The 27,017-nt window shown below is 45.4% G+C and overlaps 1 protein-coding gene across 1 annotated transcript in view; it reads left to right on the top strand.

Moving 5' to 3' along the window:
* Positions 1–27,017, top strand: part of HNF1B (HNF1 homeobox B) — a 129,683-nt gene that overhangs the window by 84,715 nt on the left and 17,951 nt on the right. The window contains exons 5-6 of the mRNA XM_066583953.1: positions 23,062–23,222; positions 26,421–26,562. Of these exons, the coding sequence (XP_066440050.1) occupies positions 23,062–23,222; positions 26,421–26,562 (303 nt within the window). The remainder of the gene's footprint in view (positions 1–23,061; positions 23,223–26,420; positions 26,563–27,017) is intronic.

Below are 27,017 nucleotides of genomic sequence, written 5' to 3'. Positions count from 1 at the left end.
TTGGAAGATTGGTGGCGACCATGAAGAGGTTTGCTGACCACAAGCGGAGGCCACCCCCCAACTTTACACCAGGGGATAAAGTCTTGCTGTCCTCAAGGAATATCAGGTTGAAAGTATCCTCTTAGAAATTTGCTCCACGTTTTTTGGGCCGGTTTCAGGTGACTGAGAGAATCAATTCTGTTTGTTACAGGTTGAAACTCCCTCCCTCCCTTCAGATCCCTAACTCATTCCACGTTTCCCTGCTCAACCCTCTCCTACTTAATAGGTTCTCCAAAAGACCCAGACCACTGTCATCCCAGATCCAGGCAGAGAACACCTTCGAGGTCAAAGCTATTCTCGATGCCTAGAAAGTCAGGAGAAAGACCTACTTTTTAGTAGACTGGAATGGGCCTGAGGAGTGGTAGTGGGAGCCCTCTGAAAATGTCAATGCCCCATGCCTTATTCAGGAATTTTTTTCAGAGGACACGCACAAGAAGAGAGGAGGTCTTAGGGAGGGTGGTATTGTTAGGGCCAGGAGACCAAGGCCCATTCAGTGCTGCAGAGGTGCAATACACATCAAATTCATGCAACACAGAAGACACTAACAACACATAGGCACAAGACAAATGCATTCACATTTATGGAGGGGCCCTGTTAACTCTGGTAGTTCGCTGCATATGACAGCGATTTTGGACTGCACATGATGGTGTATCCCATGCACGTTGTCATGAGCAGTTCTCCTAGTGTCTTTTAGTTTTTAAATTTCTCGAAATTTTGCTTAGAAACTTACGCCTACAAACCATGATGAAGTGAACTGATTTATTTCCATTGAAGTCTTTGGCAGGTTGAAAAAAATCAATGGGTTTTTCAACCCTTGTTCATGCGCAAAAATACTCCGTTGCTGCGAGCATATTTGTGCATACGTTCGTCTGTTGAAGCCCTTGTTAATAATAATCTCACTGCTTTTTGTCTTCAAAATCAGCAATATAAAAACAGATGACAAAGTGAGCTTTCATGAGTGCACTCCATAGGGCTCATGGGTGCAACTAGAAAAGTCTAGTGCCTTTTTCCCAATTCTATAAAGACTGCGTGTTCTTGGAAATGAATTAAAGGGCTCATGTCCACGGGCACGCACGGATTCTGAGTTTGGAATCCCGCAGTAGATTCCTGCCGTGCCCGCAGACATGAGACAAAAAGTACATTTACTCACGTGTCCAGGCGTGGTGCGGGTTTGCTCCATCGCGGCCGGACCTTCCTTCTTCTGCATGGCGGATGCACTTGGCATGCCGGCCGGCGTGCTGCGTGCATGAGCTATTCCTCTTTTTTTTTTTTTTTTTAAAACTCCTGCTTTCCCGTAGATGCACGGCACATCCGCAGTGTCAGCTGCGGGCATGCCCAGGACCAGACGGCTTCCATTGACTCAAACGAAAGCTATCCCTGCAGGATCCGCAGAAAAATGGAGCATGCCACTCCTGCGGATGCCCAATGATAGTATATGGGCATATTGAACTGTGGATCATGGGTCACCCGCGCGGCTTCCGCAATTCAATGATACCCGTGGGCATGAGGCCTCCAATGCATTTAACACGGTTTTGCTGCAGAATTACTGCAGATTTGCTAATGGCATAATCCACAGCTATTCTCTATAAAATCTGTCAAATTTGTATTAAAATGTATGCATAAAGGCTTAAACGGGTGAGCATGTGTGCAAATATGCTCGCTGCTACAGAGCATATTTGCGCAGAGAAGTCCAAATTTCTTTTTTTTTTGCATGCGGAAATTCTACATGCATTTATTTAAACTTGAGACTAAGCAGCAAAGAGAACTAGATTTACAAAAAAGAAAAATCTCATTCACACGCTGCCGACAGTCCGCAGCGGAAACTGACATGCGGTGTGGAATTCAAATCTGTGACATGTCAATTTTGGTGCCTTTTCTGCTGCGGGCTCTCTTCTTATTATGGAGAGAGATTTCCACAGCGAAATACAGGCTGAAAAGCCGCTTCAAACCCGTTTTGAAGCATCCTTTTTCCTGCATAAATCTCGCTGAAAATTAGTGCGGTCCCACCGCGGACATTCCGCATGTTTTTTCGTCCTGTGGGAACCCAGCCTTACTCGAGCATATTCCAAACTACGCTGTGACCTATCGTAGTCAATGTGCCAATTCACACAGGAGTTTTTCGCACAGACACAGGGTCTATGTGGAAAAAAATTGCTGCATGCAGCATTTTGATTTGATTTGCAGAAAATACTTGTTTGTTAAAATCAATGGGAATGCAAAAAAGGCATAGGACATGGACACTGTCCGTGTGCTGTTCATATTTCACAAATCCATTGCTAAGTTGTTTGTGGATGTGCAAAAGTAAAAATGGGCACATATAGATGTGGCAGTCTGTATCGTAATTCATTGTATTAAGATTAAAATATATTTCAAAACTCTGGGGCTAATACAGGCTAAGGGACCTTTCAGATAAATGGAATTTTCCACATTTCGAACCAAAGCTGTGATAAATTCCATAGCAAAATTCACACAGAAATTGCTTAAATCAGCCTGCAATTCTGCACCAAAATACACAATTGATGAGATAAACACAAGGTATTAGATGAGCATAAGTTGCCTGAAAAGTTAGATACGCTTTAAAAAGTAAAGCTGCAGCCAGATATTAGCTGTAAATCCATAGCTGCACATCTGTTGCATTTTACTTAATTTGTCTTGCATTTTTTTTTGGCTCTTTCTTAATTTTTCTCCATATGCAGCACAATCCAGGTGTTTCAGTCAGTTTCCCGCATTTTCTCTTCTAGAAATCCATTGGTTTTGTCCCTGCATAAAAAACACATGCAGAAATGCATATTGCATGATTCAAATAGTAATTGTGTAATTCAAAGAGGAATCTATAAATCACATATTTATAGATGTGCAAAATGCAAGTAAATCAAACAAATAATGTGGGTACTGTAATGCACTTTATTGCAAAAATGCCAGAAAACACTAAAATTACAGAATGCATGTAGCATTTTTTTAAGGCTGGTGTTTTTACATGCAGTTTATTTTAACCAAGAAGATGCCACAATAAAAATGAACGGAGGGTGCAATGGATTGTGTAAAGGAAGCCTTTCTGATGATTACCTTGGCATCTGAGAGAGCTTGCCACAGGGTAGGGGATAATTTGCTGATTGGTGGGTGTGAGACCTCCACTAATGCCAAGAACAGGGGTCTCCTGTCCCTCTGTACCTGTCACTGTAGGATTTCTACAACCCACCCTCCCCACACACATAGTGAAGTTAGAGTGAATGGAGCGCTGGCTAAGCATGTGCAGCTATCACTGAATTAATTTTAATGGGGTTGGCGTCAATACCCAAGCTCTTACTGCTCAATTATCTTTGTCAGTCCTATTGAAAATGAATTGAAACGAGGTGAGCGGCAGCATGCTTCAGCGACAAGCAACCAACACACCTTTTAGTTCTCTCATCAATATGGGGAGGGGGTGGTGGCTGTAGTAAGTTTGCAGTGAAAAGGTGGGGGGCAGGGGACTCCCATTCTCTGTATCTCAGCAGTGAGACCCCCTCTGATCACCTGTGGATGGGGGTAACTTGTGATTCTGGTATAACCCCTTTAACTACAGCAGGAAGCTTGGTATGACCACTGGTTTGTCTGACTGTCTGATAATTTCTCTGATTTGATGGAGCTTTATATTGGCCAACGTTCATAAAACTTGAAAGAAAAACAAACTTTTTCCATGTGACTTCTTCCATCACAAAATATTGTGTCCCAGGGCAATTGATTCTGCAAAAAACTGCAGAGATTCAGTCTGACAGCTTAGAGGTTGACCAACCCCTACTGAGGTCTATAGCCCTTTCAGAAGCAGTAATTATTTCTTTACCTTATTCCAGATCAGAACCTACTAAAAAGGACTATGTAAACTAACAGTGAATGTGAACGACTTGGGTTTTTTTTTTTTTTACACGCGATGATTATCGGTCTGGTTGTCCAAAACCGGCAGGGTTTTGAACAATAGTCATCCTGCGTAAAAGCATGCAGAAACGGAACGATTGAACGACTGCTGCTTACAGTGAATGGAAGTGGGTGGGGAGAGTGCAGGGAGAGAACGCTCCCCCAGCTGCCCCACCTCCATGCTGGATGCATTTTGAGCGATTCAGCGATACATCGTTTGCCCGACACTCGTGCCGTGTAAAAGAGCCTTAAACAATCGGTGATTGCAATTTAAAATGCAGATTTTCATGCCTGCATAAAATAAACGACAAACAAGAAACAAACAAATTTAGCACAATCCAGTGTTTTTTTTCCCCTTAACTATAATCATTCTGTGTAAAAGGACCCTTACTTCTGCCTAGAGAACTCGTGAGCTGCAGACTTTCCCATATAAAGCCCCTAAACTTATATTTTTCCCAGATCGTGTTCTCCTTTCTTAACTACCATCATTTTGTCATAAGATCTATTTGTATAGAAGTGAGTCAGTGAGGAAGTTTGACAACTCCTCAACTTAATGTCCTTTTACATGGGACGTGGTTTCAGGAAAACTTTGTCTGACGGTCATCCCAGTGATGCTCGCTCCTGTGACGTTACACAGGTGCGAGTATCGCTGGCATCACTCATAGCGCTGCTGGCATGGAGGCAAAGCAGGCCAGTGAGCATTCTCTCTTTCTGTTCAATTCTCATTCAATCGCTACATGCGTTTAAGGGCTCCTGCACACTTGCGTTTTTCTTGCGTGTTTTTTTCACGCAATCTCACAGCGTTTTTTTTACGTGATTGTCAATGGGAATTTCTAATGTTAAAAACGCATCGCACAAAAATTGCAAAGCACCACCTTGCAGTGCGTTTTTAACCTTAGAAAGTCCCATTGACAATTGCGTTAAAAAAAACAGCGATATCGCAACGTTAAAAAAACGCAGTTGGGTGTGAGCATAAATTTACAGGGCATAAACATTGGGCAAAATTTAACGAATTTGTACAATAATCATTGCATCTACATTTACAGCCATCGTGCACTATTCATTTGCAATTCGCTGGTTGCTCACTTTTAACCAGCATAAAAATTATCATTGGATTGCTGACTTCTCGCTATGTGTAAACGCTCTCATAGAATATGAGGTGCAAAGCGAAAAGCAGACGAGAAGCCAGCGGTGATCTGCTTGTCTAAATGCTTTGCACAAGCACTAGCAACCTAGCGGTGGCATCAGCACTTGTGCAGTCAATTGGATGACTGTCGTCCAGTCCAAATGGGACATTGCACTGGACAATTATTGATTAAAGGGGTTGTCTCGCGAAAACAAGTGGGGTTATACACTTCTGTATGGCCATATTAATGCACTTTGTAATATACATCGTGCATTAAATATGAGCCATACAGCAGTTATTCACTTACCTGCTCCGTTGCTGGCGTCCCCGTCTCCATGGCTCCGTCTAATTTCGGGGTCTTCTTGCTTTTTTAGACGCGCTTGCGCAAAAGGGTCTTCTCCCTTCTGGTCGTCCGGGCACGAGCGGCGTTCTGGCTCCGCCCCTTCTATGCGTCATCGTGTAGCTCCGTCCCATCACGTGTGCCGATTCCAGCCAATCAGGAGGCTGGAATCGGCAATGGACCGCTCAGAGCCCACGGTGCACCATGGGAGAAGACCCGCGGTGCATCGTGGGTGAAGATCCCGGCGGCCAACTTGGAGAAGGAAGAGGTAGGAAGAAGTTGCAGAGCGGGGATTCGGGTAAGTAATTTTTTTTTTATTTTAACACATCCCTTGGGTTTGTCCTGCGCCGAACGTGGGGCCTATGCAAAAAAAAAAAAAAAACAGTGTCGGCGCGAGACAATCCCTTTTAATGCTCTGCCAGGGACCAGGAGGGAGCGACAGCCTGCAGCAGCACCGCAGAACCCCCGGTAAAGTGAGTAATGATTTTTATTCTTTGCTCCGCTGTATTCCCGGCGTATAAGGTGACAGTTGGGGGGTCGTCTTATACGCCCCGTCGCCTTATACGCCGGTATATATTTTTATTGTAACACATTTCTGGATGAATTGCAGGGAAGGGCTTATATATTTAAGCCCTTCCCGACAATTCATCCCGCGCTCGCCGGCAGCCCATTGCTTTCAGTGGAACCTGCTGTATTGCAGGCTCCATTGAATTCAATGGGCTAACATCGTTCTTCTCTGCCACAGCTGTTACTGCTGTGGCAGAGGAGAACGATCTTTATGCTGACAGTGCGGGGGGGGGGGGCACTCTTGCCACTATTGTGGCTTAATAGTGGGACCTGGGAACTTGAGAAGCAGCCCAACATGTAGCCCCTCGCCTGCCCTATCTGTTGCTGTGTCGTTCCCATCACTTTCTTGAATTGCCCAGATTTTCACAAACGAAAACCTTATCGAGCATCGGCGATATACAAAAATGCTCGAGTCGTCCATTGACTTCAATGGGGTTCGTTACTCGAAACGAACCCTCGAGCATCGCGAAAAGTTCGTCCCGAGTAACGAGCACCCGAGCATTTTGGTGCTCGCTCATCTCTATTCCTAATCCCAACCTCCCACTGACGTCTCCAAGACTGGACCATTGCACAGAACATATGCACTTTTACCTCTTTTGTTATTCGTTTCCTCCTAGATTGCAAGATCTTGTGAGTAGGGCCAACATCCCTATTATTCAATTTCTAAACTAATAAACAATTCAGACGGTTGGTGTTCAGGCAAAATCAGACATTACATTTAGTAGTAAAGTGCTGTGAACCATGTTGGTGTTATATAAATAAAGATTATTATTATTATGAATAATCTGAGTTTTTGCAAAAAATGAAATGGTTGTGTTAGGCCAGCTGCATACAGGCAAATTTGCATTGTGTAATCCGGAGCAGGCGTCCGCATACAGGTTTCACAACACATACCGCCAATAGTATACTATGGAAAAATGCTTTTTCCTCTACATGAACGGAAATCAATTGTGATGTGGATTTCACACAGACAGCTTCCATTGAAGTCAATGGAAACCGTCAAACCTGCGGCCCTTCAGCAATGAAATTACGCAATGGTGGCAGACTCTGCATCATTGCCTAGCGTTGATGCAGGAAAAGCTGAGATTTAAAAAAATAAATAAAAAATCTGTTCTGCGCATGTCTAATGGCTCACCATCTGGACCATCCACAGCACAGGAAAAGAAGAAGAAAAGCAGGTATGCACAGATGTCAGCTGGGCACAGGGTCTGATTCCACTGCAGGCTCCCACATGTGGAATCCGACCTGGTCATGTGCAGCCGACCTTGGTCACTTACTTAAACATTTATAATAATAAATAATCCCATATACAATGTATATATATATATATATATACCTGCCCTAGGTACTGAGTGGTTAAAAAATGTTCTTACAGCCACATATATAATGAAAATAAAAACCCTTGATATTTCAGCTCAATTGTATGACAGTCTGTATACTGCTTATTAGCTGCCCACTGCAGGCAGTCACAGCTTGGACATGGTTTAGGCTATGTTCACTTCACCTTTCTGATATTCTATTTCACCACATTTCAAGTTCTTCCTTTTTATGCCCCTAAGCATCTCTGAACGGACCCCATTGACTTTGATGGGGTCTGTTTGCTTTTCAACATGCCATCCATTTCTAAAATTCGTCGGGGGATTTTGGATAAATTTACAACTTTACCTGTGCTTATACATTTTTCAACCCGTCAAGTGCCTTTTAAAATCTCTACTTGAGACCAAAAGCAGTCTTCCTGGTTATTTAGGCAACAGACACCAAACTAGAGTTACAAACTAGAGTTAATACTTATGTTTACACCAGCTTCCACATTTTTTACAAACTGCAAATAGACAAGTGGAAAGGACCATACAAAAACCATTGAACACTGGCAAATATTTATTTAAAACTTTTGCTAACAAAACAATGCTGTTGCTCATATGTTGATAATTTTCTAACTGACATTCTACTTTGGTAATGTAGACATTAGCAAGTAAAAGAAACATCACTCTTCTTTATTTGAGTGCGGAAGTTCAAAGTGATTACTTAATCATTTTCTAAAGGTCTACCCCCACTCTCCATCTTTGTCTTATATAAAAACTTTTTATTAAAATATACTGTAAATAGATCTCTAGTGAATAAAGAATGTGCAAAGATTTTCCCACCGAAAAAGCTAAAGCAGTTAAAACTAGGTTTTTGCCTTTCCTGATCGACAGTGGGGTAATACAGAGAAGTTGAACTCTGTAGACTTGTTTTTTTTTCAAGCTTAATAACTATGCAGCTATGCATGAGGTTAAAAATACAGCAGAAGAATGTGTGTGCAACATTGCTTGGGTTAATTAATGTTTATACTGTTACAAGCTTGGGCAACTCTACTGGTCTGCTAACTTTTATAAAGACCATTTTTAGCAGATGGAAATTACCTGGTTTTATCTCTGATTAAACAACTGTGGAATACTGAAAAATAACACACAAAACTCTGTTATTTATTATTTTATATACAGTGATTCCCACTTAAGACGTTTTTCAGGGAACCAAGCAAATTAAACTTCCTAAGAGGAAAAACTTATTAGGCAGAGTCCGTCTTAGATGTTTTTAATGGTAATACATAAAATAAACTTCTTAACTCTTTAGTGACCAAGCCTGTTTGTCCCTTAATGACCAGGCCAAATTTTGAAAATCTGACATGTATCTTTAATAGAGATGAGCGAGCGTACTCGTCCGAGCTTGATACTCGTTCGAGTTTTAGGGTACTCGAGATGCTTGTTACTCGAGACGAGCACCACGCGGTGTTCGAGTCACTTCCATTTTCTTCCCAGAAAATTTTGCGCCGATTTCTGCCCAATAGTAACACAGGGAAGGCATTACAACTTCCTCCTGTGAAGTTCCAGCCCTATCCCACCCCCCTGCAGTGAGTGGCTGGGGAGATCAGGTGCCTCCCGAGTATATAAACTGGGCCCGCCCGCGGCTCACCACAGATACATGCTGAGAGACATTAGGGAAAGTGCCGTCTTGCTGTAGCTGCTATAGGGAGAGTGTTAGGCTGTTATTCTTAGTCTTCAAGAACCCCAACGGTCCTTCTTAGGGCCACATCTGACCGTGTGCAGTACTGTTGAGGCTGCTTTTAGCAGTTTTGCAAATTTTTAATTTTTTTGTATGTCGGGCGTGCAGACCATAGCGTCCTCAGTCTGCAGTCATTTTATTGAGTATAGGGGCAGTACTGGTGAGGCAGGGACAGTGGTACAGGGAAAGAGGTATACTGGCTATATAGGCAGTGGGCTTTTTAAAAAAAAATTGGAAAAAAAATCTTTGGGCTGCCTGTGACCGTGTTCAGTTTACTGCGTGTCTGCTGGGGGTAGTAGTCGCTTACTTATTACCCAGCTAGGTGTTACTGCAGCCTTGCGCATAATTTTTTCTGGCTGCACTGTGCTTTCAATAACCACAGTCATCCTCCAACAGGGAAATCCATATACAGGCTATATAGGCAGTGGGCTTTTTCCCAAAAATTGGGAAAAAATACTATATTTGGGCTGCCTGTGACCGTCTTCAGTTTACTGCGTGTCTGCTGGGGGTACTAGTAGTCGCTCATTAATACCCAGCCTTGCGCATAATTTTTTCTGGCTGCACTGTGCTTTCAATAACCACAGTCATCCTCCAACAGGGAAATCCATATACAGGCTATATAGGCAGTGGGCTTTTCCCCAAAAATTGGGAAAAAATACTATATTTGGGCTGCCTGTGACCGTCTTCAGTTTACTGCGTGTCTGCTGGGGGTACTAGTAGTCGCTCATTAATACCCAGCCTTGCGCATAATTTTTTCTGGCTGCACTGTGCTTTCAATAACCACAGTCATCCTCCAACAGGGAAATCCATATACAGGCTATATAGGCAGTGGGCTTTTTCCCCAAAATTGGGGGAAAAAAATACTATATTTGGGCTGCCTGTGACCGTCCTCAGTTTACTGCATGTCTGCTGGGGATACTGGTAGTCGCTCATTATTACCCAGCTAAGCCTGTGACCGTCTACAGTTTACAACATGTCTGCTGGGGGTAGTAGTTTCTAATTAATACCCAGCCTTGCGCATAATTGTTTCCTGGCTCTGCTGTGCGTTCCGTAAGCGAAGTCAGCCTCCAACCACAGGCCAATAAGCGGCACATTTAATTACAGCGTTCAGTTTCTGCTCTACTCGTAATACACCATGCTGAGGGGTAGGGGTAGGCCTAGAGGACGTGGACGTGGACGCGGGCGAGGACGCGGAGGCCCAAGTCAGGGTGTGGGCACAGGCCGAGCTCCTGGTCCAGGTGTATCGCAGCCGACTGCTGCGGGATTAGGAGAGAGGCAAGTTTCTGGGGTCCCCAGATTCATCTCACAATTAATGGGTCCACGCGGTAGACCTTTATTAGAAACTGAGCAGTGTGAGCAGGTTTTGTCGTGGATGGCAGAAAGTGCATCCAGCAATCTATCGACCACCCAGTCTTCTATGCCGTCCACAGCTGCAACTCTGAATCCTCTCGCTGCTGCTCCTCCTTCCTCCCAGCCTCCTCACTTCATGAAAATGACACATTCTGAGTAGCAGGCAGACTCCCAGGAACTGTTCTCGGGCCCCTGCCCAGATTGGGCAGCAATGGTTCCTCTCCCACCGGAGGAGTTTGTCGTGACCGATGCCCAACCTTTGGAAAGTTCCCGGGGTCCGGGGGATGAGGCTGGGGACTTCTGCCAACTGTCTCAAGAGCTTTCAGTGGGTGAGGAGGATGATGACGATGAGAGACAGTTGTCTATCAGTGAGGTAGTAGTAATTTCAGTAAGTCCGAGGGAGGAGCGCACAGAGGATTCGGAGGAAGAGCAGCTGAACGATGAGGTGACTGACCCCACCTGGTTTGCTAAGCCTACTGAGGACAGGTCTTCAGAGGGGGAGGCAAGTGCAGCAGCAGGGCAGGTTGGAAGAGGCAGTGTGGTGGCCAGGGGTAGAGGCAGGGCCAGACCGAATAATCCACCAACTGTTTCCCAAAGTGCCCCCTCGCGCCATGCCACCCTGCAGAGGCCGAAGTGCTCAAAGGTGTGGCAGTTTTTCACTGAGAGTGCAGACGACCGACGAACAGTGGTGTGCAAGGTTTGTTGCGCCAAGATCAGCCGGGGAGCCACCACCACCAGCCTCACCACCACCAGCATGCCCAGGCATATGATGGCCAAGCACCCCACAAGGTGGGACGAAGGCCATTCACCGCCTCCGGTTTGCACCACTGCCTCTCCCCCTGTGCCCCAACCTGTCACTGAGATCCAACCCCCCTCTCAGGACACAGGCACGATCGTCTCCCGGCCTGCACCCACACGCTCACCTCCGCTGTCCTCGGCCCTATCCAGCAATGTCTCTCAGCGCAGCGTCCAGCCGTTGCTAGCGCAACTGTTTGAGCGCAAGCGCAAGTACGCCGCCACGCACTCGCACGCTCAAGCGTTAAACGTGCACATAACCAAATTGATCAGCTTCGAGATGCTGCCGTATAGGCTTGTGGAAACGAAGGCTTTCAAAAACATGATGGCGGCGGCCCCGCGCTACTTGGTTCCCAGTCGCCACTACTTTTCCCGATGTGCCGTCCCAGCCCTGCATGACCACATCTCCCGCAACATTGTACGCGCCCTCACCAACGCGGTTACTGGCAAGGTCCACTTAACAACGGACACGTGGACAAGCACAGGCGGGCAGGGCCACTATATCTCCCTGATGGCACATTGGGTGAATTTAGTGGAGGCTGGGACCGAGTCAGAGCCTGGGACCGCTCACGTCCTACCCATCCCCAGAATTGCGGGCTCCAGCTCGGTGCTGGTATCTGCAGCGGTGTATGCTTCCTCCACTAAACCACCCTCCTCCTCCTACGCAACCTCTGTCTTGCAATCAAGATGTGTCAGCAGCAGCACGTCGCCAACAGTCAGTGTCGCGCGGCGTGGCAGCACAGTGGTGGGCAAGCGTCAGCAGGCCGTGCTGAAACTACCCAGCTTAGGAGAGAAGAGGCACACGGCCCACGAACTGCTGCAGGGTCTGACAGAGCAGACCGACCGCTGGCTTTCGCCGCTGAGCCTCCAACCGGGCATGGTCGTGTGTGACAACGGCCGTAACCTGGTGGCGGCTCTGCAGCTCAGCAGCCTCACGCACATGCCATGCCTGGCCCACGTCTTTAATTTGGTGGTTCAGCGGTTTCTGAAAAGCTGCCCACGCTTGTCAGACCTGCTCGGAAAGATGCGCCGGCTCTGCGCACATTTCCGCAAGTCCAACACGGACGCTGCCACCCTGCGGACCCTGCAACAACGGTTTAATCTGCCAGTGCACCGACTGATGTGCGACGTGCCCACACGGTGGAACTCTACGCTCCACATGTTGGCCAGGCTCTATGAGCAGCGTAGAGCTATAGTGGAATACCAGCTCCAACATGGGCGGCGTAGTGGGAGTCAGCCCCCTCAATTCTTTACGGAAGAGTGGGCCTGGTTGGCAGACATCTGCCAGGTCCTTGGAAACTTTGAGGAGTCTACCCAGATGGTGAGCGGCGATGTTGCAATCATTAGCGTCACCATTCCTCTGCTATGCCTCTTGAGAAGTTCCCTGCAAAGCATAAAGGCAGATGCTTTGCGCTCAGAAACAGAGGCGGGGGAAGACAGTATGTCGCTGGATAGTCAGAGCACCCTCATGTCTATATCTCAGCGCGTTTTGGAGGAGGAGGAGGGGGAGAAGCATGAGGAGGAGGGGGAAGAGACAGCTTGGCCCACTGCTGACGGTACCCATGCTGCTTGCCTGTCATCCTTTCAGCGTGTATGGCCTGAGGAGGAGGAGGAGGATCCTGAAAGTGATCTTCCTAGTGAGGACAGCCATGTGTTGCGTACAGGTACCCTGGCACACATGGCTGACTTCATGTTAGGATGCCTTTCTCGTGACCCTCGCGTTACACGCATTCTGGCCACTACGGATTACTGGGTGTACAACTGCTCAACCCACGGTATAAGGAGAACCTTTCCACTCTCATACCCGAAAAGGAAAGGGGGTCGAGAGTGATGCTATAGCACAGGACCTTGGCGGACAAACTGATGGTAAAATTGCCATCCAACAGCGCTAGTGGCAGAAGGCGCAGTTCCGAGAACCAGGTAGCAGGGAAGGTGCGGAGATCAGGCAGCATGTACAGCGCAGGCAGGGGAACACTCTCCAAGGCCTTTGACAGCTTTATGGCTCCCCAGCAAGACTGTGTCACCACTCCCCATTCAAGGCTGAGTCAGCGGGAGCACTGTAAAAGGATGGTGAGGGAGTACGTAGCCGATCGCACGACCGTCCTCCGTGACGCCTCTGCTCCGTACAACTACTGGGTGTCGAAGCTGGACACGTGGCCTGAACTCGCGCTGTATGCCCTGGAGGTGCTTGCTTGCCCTGCGGCTAGCGTCTTGTCAGAGAGGGTGTTTAGTGCGGCTGGGGGAATCATCACGGATAAGCGTACCCGCCTGTCAACCGGCAGTGCCGACAGGCTTACACTCATAAAGATGAACAAAGCCTGGATTTCCCCAAACTTCTCTTCTCCACCAGCGGACAGCAGCGGTACCTAAACAATACGTAGGCTGCACCCGCGGATGAAAGCACCGGTCTCTATCACCATAAAAAACGGGGACCTTTTAGCTTCATCAATCTGTGTATTATATACATCCTCCTCCTCCTGAAACCTCACGTAATCACGCCGAACGGGTAATTTTTCTTAGGCCCACAAGGCTCAGTCATATAATTTTTGTAAACAATGTTTATACGTTTCAATTCTCATTAAAGCGTTGAAACTTGCACCTGAACCAATTTTTATTTTAACTGGGCTGCCTCCAGGCCTAGTTACAAATTAAGCCACATTAACCAAAGCAATTAATGGGTTTCACCTGCCCTCTTGGTTGGGCATGGGCAATTTTTCTGAGGTACATTAGTACTGTTGGTACACCAATTTTTTTGGGCCCTCGCCTACAGTGTAATCCTAGTAATTTTTATGGGCTTCGCCTGCACTCATGGTACAGCAAGGTGTGTGGGGTTGGCCTACTCTTTTGCTATATAAATGTAACTGGGGCCTTGTCTATACTGCAGCTACTGAAATGTGAAAGAGACTGTTATCTCCCTAAACTGCTGCAACGGGAATGTTACTGTGGCCTGTCTTGACTGCTACTACTACTGAAATGGAACTAATACTGTGCTCCACCTATACTGCTGTTTCGGAATTGTTACTGGGGCCTGTCTTGACTGCTACTACTACTGAAATGGAACTAATACTGTGCTTCCCCTATACTGCTGTTTCGGAATTGTTACTGGGGCCTGTCTAGACTGCTACTACTACTGAAATGGAACTAATACTGTGCTCCCCTTATACTGCTGCTTAGGAATTGTTACTGGGGCCTGTCTTGACTGCTACTACTACTGAAATGGAACTAATACTGTGCTCCCCCTATACTGCTGCTTCGGAATTGTTACTGCCGACTGTCTTGACTGCTAGTACTACTGAAATGGAACTAATACTGTGCTCCCCCTATACTGCTACTTCGGAATTGTTACTGGGGCCTGTCTTGACTGCTACTACTACTGAAATGGAACTAATACTGTGCTCCCCCTATACTGCTGCTTCGGAATTGTTACTGGGGCCTGTCTTGACGGCTACTACTACTGAAATGGAACCAATACTGTGCTCCCCCTATACTGCTGCTAGTGATATGTTACTGGGGCCTGTCTAGACTGCTACTACTACTGAAATGGAACTAATACTGTGCTCCCCCTATACTGGTGCTTCGGAATTGTTACTGGGGCCTGTCTTGACTGCTACTACTACTGAAATGGAACTAATACTGTGCTCTTCCTATACTGCTGCTTCGGAATTGTTACTGGGGCCTGTCTAGACTGCTACTACTACTGAAATGGAACTAATACTGTGCTCCCCCTATACTGCTGCTAGTGATATGTTACTGGGGCCTGTCTAGACTGCTACTACTACTGAAATGGAACTAATACTGTGCTCCCCCTATACTGCTGCTTCGGAATTGTTACTGGGGCCTGTCTTGACGGCTACTACTACTGAAATGGAACCAATACTGTGCTCCCCCTATACTGCTGCTAGTGATATGTTACTGGGGCCTGTCTAGACTGCTACTACTACTGAAATGGAACTAATACTGTGCTCCCCCTATACTGCTGCTTCGGAATTGTTACTGGGGCCTGTCTTGACTGCTACTACTACTGAAATGGAACTAATACTGTGCTCTTCCTATACTGCTGCTTCAGAATTGTTACTGGGGCCTGTCTAGACTGCTACTACTACTGAAATGGAACTAATACTGTGCTCCCCCTATACTGCTGCTAGTGATATGTTACTGGGGCCTGTCTAGACTGCTACTACTACTGAAATGGAACTAATACTGTGCTCCCCCTATACTGCTGCTTCGGAAGTGTTACTGGGGCCTGTCTTGACTGCTACTACTACTGAAATGGAACTAATGCTGTGCTCCCCCTATACTGCTGCTAGTGATATGTTACTGGGGCCTGTCTAGACTGCTATTACTACTGAAATGGAACTAATACTGTGCTCCTCCTATACTGCTATTTCGGAATTGTTACTGGGGCCTGTCTTGACTGCTACTACTACTGAAATGGAACTAATACTGTGCTCCCCCTATACTGCTGCTTCGGAATTGTTACTGGGGACTGTCTTGACTGCTAGTACTACTGAAATGGAACTAATACTGTGCTCCCCCTATACTGCTGCTTCGGAATTGTTACTGGGGCCTGTCTAGACTGCTACTACTACTGAAATGGAACTAATACTGTGCTCTCCCTATACTGCTGCTTCAGAATTGTTACTGGGGCCTGTCTTGACTGCTACTACTACTGAAATGGAACTAATACTGTGCTCCCCCTATACTGCTGCTAGTGATATGTTACTGGGGCCTGTCTAGACTGCTACTACTACTGATATGGAACTAATGCAGTGCTCCCCCTATACTGCTGCTTCGGAATTGTTACTGGGGCCTGTCTTGACTGCTACTACTACTGAAATGGAACTAATACTGTGCTCCCCCTATACTGCTGCTTCGGAATTGTTACTGGGGACTGTCTTGACTGCTACTAATACTGAAATGGAACTAATACTGTGCTCCCCCTATACTGCTACTTCGGAATTATTACTGGGGCCTGTCTTGACTGCTACTACTACTGAAATGGAACTAATACTGTGCTCCCCCTATACTGCTGCTTCGGAATTGTTACTGGGGCCTGTCTTGACGGCTACTACTACTGAAATGGAACCAATACTGTGCTCCCCCTATACTGCTGCTAGTGATATGTTACTGGGGCCAGTCTAGACTGCTACTACTACTGAAATGGAACTAATACTGTGCTCCCCCTATACTGCTGCTTCGGAATTGTTACTGGGGCCTGTCTTGACTGCTACTACTACTGAAATGGAACTAATACTGTGCTCTTCCTATACTGCTGCTTCGGAATTGTTACTGGGGCCTGTCTAGACTGCTACTACTACTGAAATGGAACTAATACTGTGCTCCCCCTATACTGCTGCTAGTGATATGTTACTGGGGCCTGTCTAGACTGCTACTACTACTGAAATGGAACTAATACTGTGCTCCCCCTATACTGCTATTTCGGAATTGTTACTGGGGCCTGTCTTGACTGCTACTACTACTGAAATGGAACTAATACTGTGCTCCCCCTATACTGCTGCTTCGGAATTGTTACTGGGGCCTGTCTTGACGGCTACAACTACTGAAATGGAACCAATACTGTGCTCCCCCTATACTGCTGCTAGTGATGTTACTGGGGCCTGTCTAGACTGCTACTACTACTGAAATTGAACTAATACTGTGCTCCCCCTATACTGCTGCTTCGGAATTGTTACTGGGGCCTGTCCAGACTGATACTACTACTGAAATGGAACTAATACTGTGCTCCCCCTATACTGCTGCTAGTGATATGTTACTGGGGCCTGTCTAGACTGCTACTACTACTGAAATGGAACTAATGCTGTGCTCCCCCTATACTGCTGCTTCGGAATTGTTACTGGGGCCTGTCTTGACTGCTACTACTACTGAAATGGAACTAATACTGTGCTCCCCCTATACTGCTGCTAGTGATATGTTACTGGGGCCTGTCTAGACTGCTACTACTACTGAAATGGAACTAATACTGTGCTCCCACTGTACTGCTGCTTCGGAATTGTTACTGGGGCCTGTCTTGACTGCTACTACTACTGAAATGGAACTAATACTGTGCTCCCCCTATACTGCTGTTTCGGAATTGTTACTGGGGCCTGTCTTGACTGCTACTACTACTGAAATGGAACTAATACTGTGCTCCCCCTATACTGCTGCTTCGGAAGTGTTACTGGGGCCTGTCTTGACTGCTACTACTACTGAAATGGAACTAATACTGTGCTCCCCCTATACTGCTGCTAGTGATATGTTACTGGGGCCTGTCTAGACTGCTACTACTACTGAAATGGAACTAATACTGTGCTCCCCCTATACTGCTGCTTCGGAATTGTTACTGGGGCCTGTCCAGACTGCTACTACTACTGAAATGGAACTAATACTGTGCTCCCCCTATAGTGCTGCTAGTGATATGTTACTGGGGCCTGTCTAGACTGCTACTACTACTGAAATGGAACTAATACTGTGCTCCCCCTATACTGCTGCTTTGGAATTGTTATTGGGACCTGTCTTGACTGCTACTACTACTGAAATGGGCGGTTGGGCAGCATGTTACCCAGGAAAAGTGGCAGCAGAGTGTCATGCAGGCAGTGATTGGGCTTTGTTGGAGGTAGTGTGGTGCTTAGCTAAGGTATGCCTTGCTAATGAGGGTTTTTCAGAAGTAAAAATTGGGGGGGGGGGGGGCACTCTTGCCGCTATTGTGGCTTAATAGTGGGACCTGGGAGCTTGAGATGCAGCCCAACATGTAGCCCCTCGCCTGCCCTATCCGTTTCTGTGTCGTTCCCATCACTTTCTGGAACTTCCCAGATTTTCACAAATGAAAACCTTAGCGGAGCATAGGTCCCATACAAAAATGCTCGGGTCGCCCATTGACTTCAATGGGGTTCATTACTCGAAATGAACCCTTGAGCATCGCAGGAAATTCGACTCGAGTAACAAGCACCCGAGCATTTTGGTGCTCGCTCATCTCTAATCTTTAACATAGAATAACTCCATAAAGGTTTTCATATCCAAGTAATTCTGACATTGTTTTTTCGCCACCTATTGTACTTCATTTACGTGGTGAAAATAGACTGATAAAATTTGTGGATAATTGTTAGAGGTGCTAAAATTGGGCAATTTTGAAAAAATGTCTTTTTTTAACACTTTCAACTGCAATATGGCAAATATGTGCACGAACACACTGTACTAATTTTGATAAGATATATATTTCCATCTGATTACTATATTCTGGAAGCACATTGGAAAAGCTTACTTTTTTTTAACATTTAGGAGATGTACAAATTTAACATTACTCATTAACATTTTGAGAAACATTTTATTTTTGAAAACCAAGCCAAGATTGAGAAGGCTCATAGGTGTCAGAATGATAGATGCCCCCACAAATGACCCCATTTTTAAAAATTTACCCCTTAATGGATTCACTAAGGGGTATCATGAGTATTTTGACCCCCACAGTTTTTTTCCCAGCAGTTAATGCAATTTAGGGGAGAAAAAAAAATATTTGGGATTAGCACCCTAAAATGGATACCTCTGTTTGTCCTGATCTTATATATGTATGAACAATGGGGCCCAAACCAAAAGGAGCAGCCAGTGGCTTTCAGAAGAGACATTCTGGTTGAAGGTATTTTAGGCCCCATTGCACACTTGTAGAGCCCCATCATTACACTAATTTAACTCTCTGGCCACATCACCTAATTAACCTAATTACCTCTCACTAGCATCAGGACTTCTTCTGAGAATGCTTGAGCACTTGGGAGGAGGGAGGTGTCTGTTTAGGAGCAAGCAGAGCAGGGAGAAGTGGATTGTGGGGCCATGTTGGTGAAAGAGTGGAAAGGACCTTATTTAAAGTTACCAGAATTTCCCAAGGTCAAAGCGGGACAGAGGTGTGGTCAGGGGCGGGGTTTATAACAACATATGATTTTACTTTCGTTGTTATGTGGCTGCCTCTCACTACAACACCGCTCTCAAACATGCCCTGGATGAAGCGGCGCCCCCCCCCCCATGACCCGAGCCATCCGATGTAGACGCCAAGAAAGTCTACTTCACCTCTCTAGTCTCCTCACTATCGCACAACCCTAAACGGCTCTTTGATACTTTTCACTCCCTTCTCAGCCCTAAACCGCAACCCCCTCTGATGGATCTCAGTGCTGTAGAGTCGGCTGCTTACTTCAAAAAGAAAATTGATGACATCCGTCAGGAAATAACTTCCCAATCCCAGACTAGCCCTGACCCTAGTCTTGTCAGCACTGCATCTAGCTCCTGCTCACTGTCTGTACTCAGACCAGCGACAGAGGAAGAAGTCTCCAAATTGCTCTTCTCTGCTCACCCCACTACCTGCACTAGCGACCCCCTCCCCTCACACCTCCTCCGACCCCTCTCCCCAGTGGTCATCTCACCACTATATTCAACCTCTCTCTGACCTCTAGCATCTTTCCCTCTTCTTTCAAACATGCCATCATATCCCCACTGCTAAAGAAGCTGACTCTGGACGCGACTGATGCTGCCAACTATCGACCCATCTCTAATCTCCCCTTCATGTCCAAACTACTATGACGCCTGGTTTACTCCTGCCTTGAAAGCTATCTATCAGAGCACTTTCTCCTAGACCCCCTACAGTCTGGCTTCCGACCTCAACACTCGACAGAAACTGCCCTTACAAGGGTATCCAATGACCTACTGACAGCCAAATTGAGGGGCGATTACTCCCTACTGATCCTCCTCAACCTTTCCGCAGCATTTGACACTGTTGACCACAAACTCCTCCTCAGTATGCTCCGCTCCATCGGCCTAAAGGACACTGCTCTCTCCTGGTTCTCCTCCTACCTATCTGACCGCTCTTTCAGCGTCTTCTTTGCTGGCTCTACCTCCCCTCCTCTTCCCCTTGCTGTTGGGGTTCCCCAGGGCTTGGTCCTCGGCCCCCTCCTTTTCTCCATCTACACAGCCCCTATTGGACAAACCATCAGGAGATTTGGCCTCCAATGCCACCTGTATACTGACGACACCCAGCTATACACCTCTTCCCGTGACATCTCTGCACCTTTCCTCCAAAACATCAACAATTGTCTGTCCGCTGTCTCTAACACTATGTCCTCTCTCTACCTAAAACTAAACCTCTCTAAAAGTGACTTACTGGTATTTCCACCCTCCACTAACCAACCTCATCCTGACATCTCCATCTCAGTGTGTTGCGCCACCATAACTTCTAGACAACATGCCCGCTGCCTTGGGGTCATATTCGACTATGATCTATCATTTACCCCCTACATCCAATCTCTCACCCGAACATGTCAGCTGCACCTCAAGAACATCGCAATAATCCACTCTTTTCTCACTGTGGACACGCTAAAGACGCTTACTGTTACCCTCATCCACTCTCGGCTCGATTATTGCAACTCGTTGCTGATCGGCCTCCCCTGCACCAGACTCTACCCTCTCCAATCCATCCTAAATGCGGCAGCCAGGCTCATCTTCCTGTCCAGCCTCTACTCGGATGCCTCTGCCCTGTGCCGGTCACTGCACTCGCTGCCCGTTAAATACAGAATTCAATTTAAACTCGCTACCTTCATCCACAAAGCCCTCCACAGCGCAGCGCCCCCCTATATTGCCTCCCTCATCTCAATCCATCACCCAGCCCGGGCTCTCCGCTCTGCTAACGAAACCAGACTAAGTGCCCCTTTAATTCGAACTTCTCATTTCCGCCTCCAAAACTTCTCCAGAGCAGCACCGGTCCTCTGGAACGCACTACCAAAGGCTACCCAAGCAATCCAGGACTCGCAGAACTTCAGGCGTGCTCTAAAAACGGACCTCTTCAGGGAGGCCTACCGCATTCCCTAAACAAACCCCTCTGTACTCCGCCTGATAACATGCTCCCTGACCTATTGACTGCAATCCCTGCTAGCCATCATAAACCGCTCCTGCAGTCATACCGTTTCTGCCGTCACACGGCCAAATGTCTGACCATTGTCTATTTGTATAGAATCCCTTACTCTCCACCTTGCCATACCGTGCACATCTCCAGCCCGTTACCTTCTGTATCACCCCATTACTTGTAGTATGTAAGCTCGTTGGAGCTATAATTATAGTTCTATAATTTTTGTATATTTTGACTTTCTGTATTCCCCCTGTCTATGTAAGCGCTGTGGAATATGCTGGCACTATACAAATAAAGATTATTATTATAAAAAGCACAGGGCCATTTAAAAAAATACAGGGAGCAAATTCTGCAACATTTCTGCATCCAAAAAACAGTAAATCCAGGCTGTCAGCGTTCCCTGCTTTCTGGTTCCCAGTGGCCTGTAGTGGCCTCACCTGACCAGCGGGGGTACACTTGACCAGGCCGCTGGAAACCAGAAGCTGGGAAGCGCGGACAACGGGAGGTGAGGGGGAGCACTGTATAGTGCGAAATCGTCTGCAACTGATTTCCAGTCAAAATCTGCACCAATGCTATGGATTTTTGCATGCAGAAATGCTGCGGAATTCGTAGTGGAAATTTCTGCTGCAGACATTCCGCAGCATTTCCACCACATGTGAACATACCATAAGTCAACTTGAGTGTCCTCAATAGTAATAGTGACCTCCACAGTGGCCTCAGTAGTAAGTGTCCCCAATGTCAGCCCCAGTAGTAATAGTGACTCCCCCCCCCCCAGTAGCCTCAGTAGTAGTACTGTCCCCTGTATTCTTCTCAGTAGTAATAGTGACCCCTATAGCGGCCCCAGTAAAAACAGTGTCGCTTATATCGGCTCCAGTAGTAATAGTGACCCCTATATTGGCCCCACTAGTGATAGTGTGCCCTATATTGGCCCCAGTAGTAATAGTGTCCCCTATATCGACCCCAATAGTAAGAGTGACCCCCACAGCAGCCCCAGTAGTAATAGAAACTGATATACTTACCACCTCCTGCTCTTCAGAGCGCTGCTGTGCCTTCATTCTGCACTGTTGCGGGATACACACACTGATGGAAGTATGGAACCTGGACACCTCTTCCCCTTTTCTCCTGTGGAACCAATGAAGAGAGATCAGGGGAGAATGATCCCAGGTACACACACTGAAGTCAGTATGTGCGTCCCACACCAGCAGCAGTGAGTGATTACCTGCCGGAGAGCTGTCATGGTGACCTCCCATCCTGAAAGCGGGACAAGTGGCTGTCCCGCTTGAGACTCAGGACAGTGGGTCTGTCCCACCTAAATCAGGACATCTGGTCACCTTACCTTATTATGTGTTTCCAGGTGTTCTAGTTCACAGCATGCAACTGAGCTACAGGGCCAGTTAGTAGAGTGGGGAGTAAGTGACTGCCTCCTGTGACAAGGTTAGGTCTTGGGGTAAGATTAAGAGTAAGTGTTACATTTTGGAATTAAGCGTTGTATATATACAATGCTTAGTTTAATTATATTGTATATATTTACCACTTGTAGGTGTATATTGAGCTATGTATTACATATCTAGGTATTTTGGAAAATACCAGGACTAGCAAGCAACGTGTTTCGCAAAAGAATTCCTTCACAGACATTAAGAAGGAATTTTTTTTTTTTCCAAAACAGGTTACTAGTCCTGGTGTATTCCATGCTCTGCTTTCAATAATTTAATATACACAATTTAAAAAAATTATAAAAAAATTTATAGGAGTTTTATATGGACTCCCTGTGTTATTAGATTCCTTTTTGCTTTTTCATATGTGCAATGTTTTCTCTTTCCAATTACTTTTATTGGTATTTTCAATAACATAACATGCAGGTGTATTTATGGTAGTGGACTTCAGTGATAATTATAAAGGATAGACCATACGTTCTTTTACAGCATTGGTCCGTGAATACAGATATTTTTACTTAAATGTATCTGTAACCTGTATATGTTTAAAAACTACATGTGCATAGCAGAATAGCGTACATACTTTTTTTTTTTTATACAGGAGTAAGATACAATCAACAAGGAAACAGCGAGGTCACTTCATCTTCAACAATTAATCACCACGGTAACAATACCATGTTGACCAGTCAGTCAGTCCTCCAGCAGGTTTCTCCAGTGAGCTTGGATCCTGGCCATAACATGCTTTCACCTGATGGTAAATTGGTGAGTACACCTGGTGTATTGTAGCTGCAGTGCTGATAAGATAAGAGAGACAAGCAAGCAAAATACACAGTATTCTTCTTTTTAGGTTTTCACAGGGTCAGCAGTAAACAAAGAAGCATTGTAGTCTTGAAAACATGAATGGACAGTTTCCACTAAAAACAGCTCTCTGACCTACTTTAAGGCCCTTTTGAAAGTGACCAATAAATGTAACAAAGCGCTGTTCACTTTTTATTGATTAAATACTTTACAAAGTAGAAAGGTGGGTGGAACAGTGTTTGTTTTTCCCTGCAGATGACATGTACATTGATAACCCTGACTTTCCAATAGCTTGCTCTTTGAAGGCGTGAACCAAGTTCAGAATTTTTTTCACTTGGTAAAATACTTTCTCTTTTAATTTCTAGTCATTGAATTCTTTTTTCGGCACTCAGAACTTTTTTTTTAAGCTGTCAATGGAGACTTGTCAGATATTCCATAAGTTATAAGAATCATGTAGTCCCAGTGTAACACCTTATTGCACTACAGCACCTGCTATAACTAAGGTACATGAGTGTATGAAAGTGTCCAGAAAAAAACAAATGTTTTTTTCATTTGAATGCAATTCCATATGCCATTTTTTTTGTGGTTGGTGTTTAATTTTCTTACTGCAGTATGTCATAAGTTTTTCACATTCACAGAAAAACTGAAGCAGACTCAGTCCTTTTTTTCAGCATTTTTAGGAATGGATTCATGAAATCCAGACAGTAGACAAATGGCATCCAAGTGCTGTCCAAGTGTGTTTTTTTTTTTTTTTTTCCGTCTCCCCCTGGACTTGAATAATGGAGTGTTGTCAGAAAATCAGGGTAATGCATGTTGTATTTTTTTTTCTACATGATCTATGTGTCCGTAGTAAAAAAAATCGATGTGTGATTTGGCACATTGGCTACTAAGTATGTATGTGCTGTTTGAGTCAAGTCAGTTGCAGATTTGAACAGCACACAGAATAAAAATATGCTTGCGTGTCTAGGGCCTTAACATGAGGACAGTTTTAAATGTTGTTACAGTCAATAAAAACATATATGAGAAAAAAAGTTAAATTATATGTATATATGTGAATGAATAAAAGAATATAGTTTTAGTCTTTCAAAAGCTCTCTATCACTATTGCACACCTGTAATATATATGTCACGGAAACACATCCACAGTCAGGCTTGACGCCAGGTACTCTGGCTAACAACACCTAGGGGCTGCAGGTTTTCACCCTTCAGCCTCTTTTTGAGGGACATGGCTTTTTTCGCTATAAATCCCTAGGGTGCATCACCGGGTGGAGTAAACAGGTAACAAAGGCAAAATGAGTCAATACTGGGAAGTCAGATACCAGAAGGACTCCAGGAATTACGATGGCAGGGAAACATGTAGTCTGGCGAGCCAAGTAAAGTATTCAAAGAAGCTGGGTCGAAAACATAGACAAACAATATCCCAGACAATACCATGAAGTAAGCACATCAGGTAGAAAGACTCAATAACTGGCAAAGGCGAGAGAGGAGTTTAAATAGAGCACCTAGTATAGGCTATTAAGGTGTAACATAAATTAGTCTGTAAATCTGTTCATCAAGCTGAGTTTAAAGAGAGAAACATATCTGGACAGCTGTGTGCCCTACCCACATGACTCCCAACAGGTTCCCTGGTGCCACTGCTGTCAATGTGACAGTATGTGACTACATGGATAGTTTCAGGAGCACGGGCAGGTAATTGCATTACAAAAGTAAGTGGAATTTCTAAATCACAGAGTAATGTGTTATACACTATTGGATTTTATAAAATAGTCTTTCTGGCATTAAGTAAACATGGGTAATATGTGGGTTGATTGAATAAGGCCTTAGTCAGACGGGCGTTTTTTTGCGCGATTTGCGCATGCGCATGCGTCTGGCGATTTTTAAAAAACCATTGCTTTGCAATGGTATCGGACACATGAGCGCTTTTTATGCGCTCGTCCGATAAATTATAGAACAGAAATCGCAGATCGCACCTATCTGCGATCTGCGATTCCTGTTCTCTTCTCTATATGCGCTCAATGGGGCCGGCGGCAGCAGCGCCGACCCCATTGAGAACATATAGAAGACAAATCATTCTTCTCTGCCACAGCTGTAACAGCTGTGGCAGAGAAGAACGATGTTTGCCCATTGAATTCAATGGAGCCGGCAATACAGCGGCTCCATTGAAAGCAATGGGCTGCCGGCGTGCGCGGGATGAATTGTCGGGAAGGGCTTAAATATATAAGCCCTTCCCTGCAATTCATCCAGAAAAGTGTTAAAATAAAAAATATATATATACTCACCTGCTCCCGGCAGCCGGAGTTCCGCGCGGCCGGCCTGCAGTGGGTGTGAAGGGGGTGTGAGTCAGACCTGCCTCTGATTGGCTCAGCGCTGACTCACACACCCTTCACACCCACTGCAGGCCGGCCGCGGGGAACTCCGACAGCTGGGAGCAGGTGAGTATGTATATATTTTTTATTTTAACACTTTTCTGGATGAATTGCAGGGAAGGGCTTATATATTTAAGCCCTTCCCAACAATTCATCCCACACTCGCCCGCAGCGCATTGCTTTCAATGGAGCCGCTGTATTGCTGGCTCCATTGAATGCAATGCGCTTGACAGCTCCGGCCCGTTTCTAATGAAACGCGGCTAGGAGCAGATTTTCGGACGATTTTCGGGCACTGATCATGCGATTTGCAGATGCGCATCCATCATGCGATCCGCAAATCGCGCGAAAAAACGCCCGTCTGACTAAGGCCTAAAAGTGTATCATTTCAACTTTTATCCAAAAAGAAATATGTAGCCATCGAGTTCTTCTGATAAAAAACTCAAACTATGGTAAGATATTTCCAAAGCTATGTAAAAATATGATTATGATCTGAATTATTTTCTCACAGGGAACACTAGAAGTCTGGAAAATATTTCACAGACTGCAGATGTCTAACCGTGTGTGGCCTGTGATTATTTTGTTTCCCCCAATGGGCTAAATTGGCTTCTGCCTCATTGATTTTTTTTTCTTGTTTTTTTTTTTTCCTTCCTCTGGATCAACAAGTGGGGGTGGAAATGGGCTGAATTAAATGAACATTGTCTCCCTTCAACCTAACATACTATGTTCTAATTACACAATAGTGCACAATTTTGCATGGTAAATTTGTAAAGCTCCAGTATTTTACTTGTTTTTAACAGATTCCTGTTTCTGGAGGAGGGTTGCCACCTGTGAGCACCTTGACAAATATTCACAGTTTGTCACAATCAGTTCACCACAATTCACAGCAATCACAGAACCTCATTATGGCACCTATTTCTGGAGTCATGGCGATAACACAAAGTAAGCTGGAATCATTTCTGAAACCTACAAATAATATAAATCTGCATTTGAAAATGGATGCTTTAATTAGTATAGAAATTAGGTATTAGATGATCAACCACACCATGATTTGTATTCTATCCTAAAGACATGGGTAGTCAGGAAATATTAGATATTTATTCTGAATTTGACCCATACTATTGAACATATTGCTATTCAGTTTGATGCACACATAGTTACAATAATTGTATATGTTTATGTTGTTGCTCTTTTAAGAGACAATTAGACCATAATAGAAGTTAAAGGATGTATATGTCATTGCAGCTAAATTTTTCAACTTTAAAGTTGCCTACATGCTGCCGGATTTTTGCTGCGGGCATCCGTACCGTGCAAAACAGTTTATAGCATGATGTGGGAAAACGCTTCTTCCTGCACACTTGCGGAAACCCATTGCGGTTTCCGCTAGCAGAGGAACA

The sequence above is a fragment of the Eleutherodactylus coqui genome, chromosome 1, assembly GCF_035609145.1.
Source record: "Eleutherodactylus coqui strain aEleCoq1 chromosome 1, aEleCoq1.hap1, whole genome shotgun sequence".
Classification (NCBI taxonomy): domain Eukaryota; kingdom Metazoa; phylum Chordata; class Amphibia; order Anura; family Eleutherodactylidae; genus Eleutherodactylus; species Eleutherodactylus coqui.
Note: the sequence above shows the minus strand (reverse complement) of the source record. Positions and strands in the feature narration are given on the sequence as shown.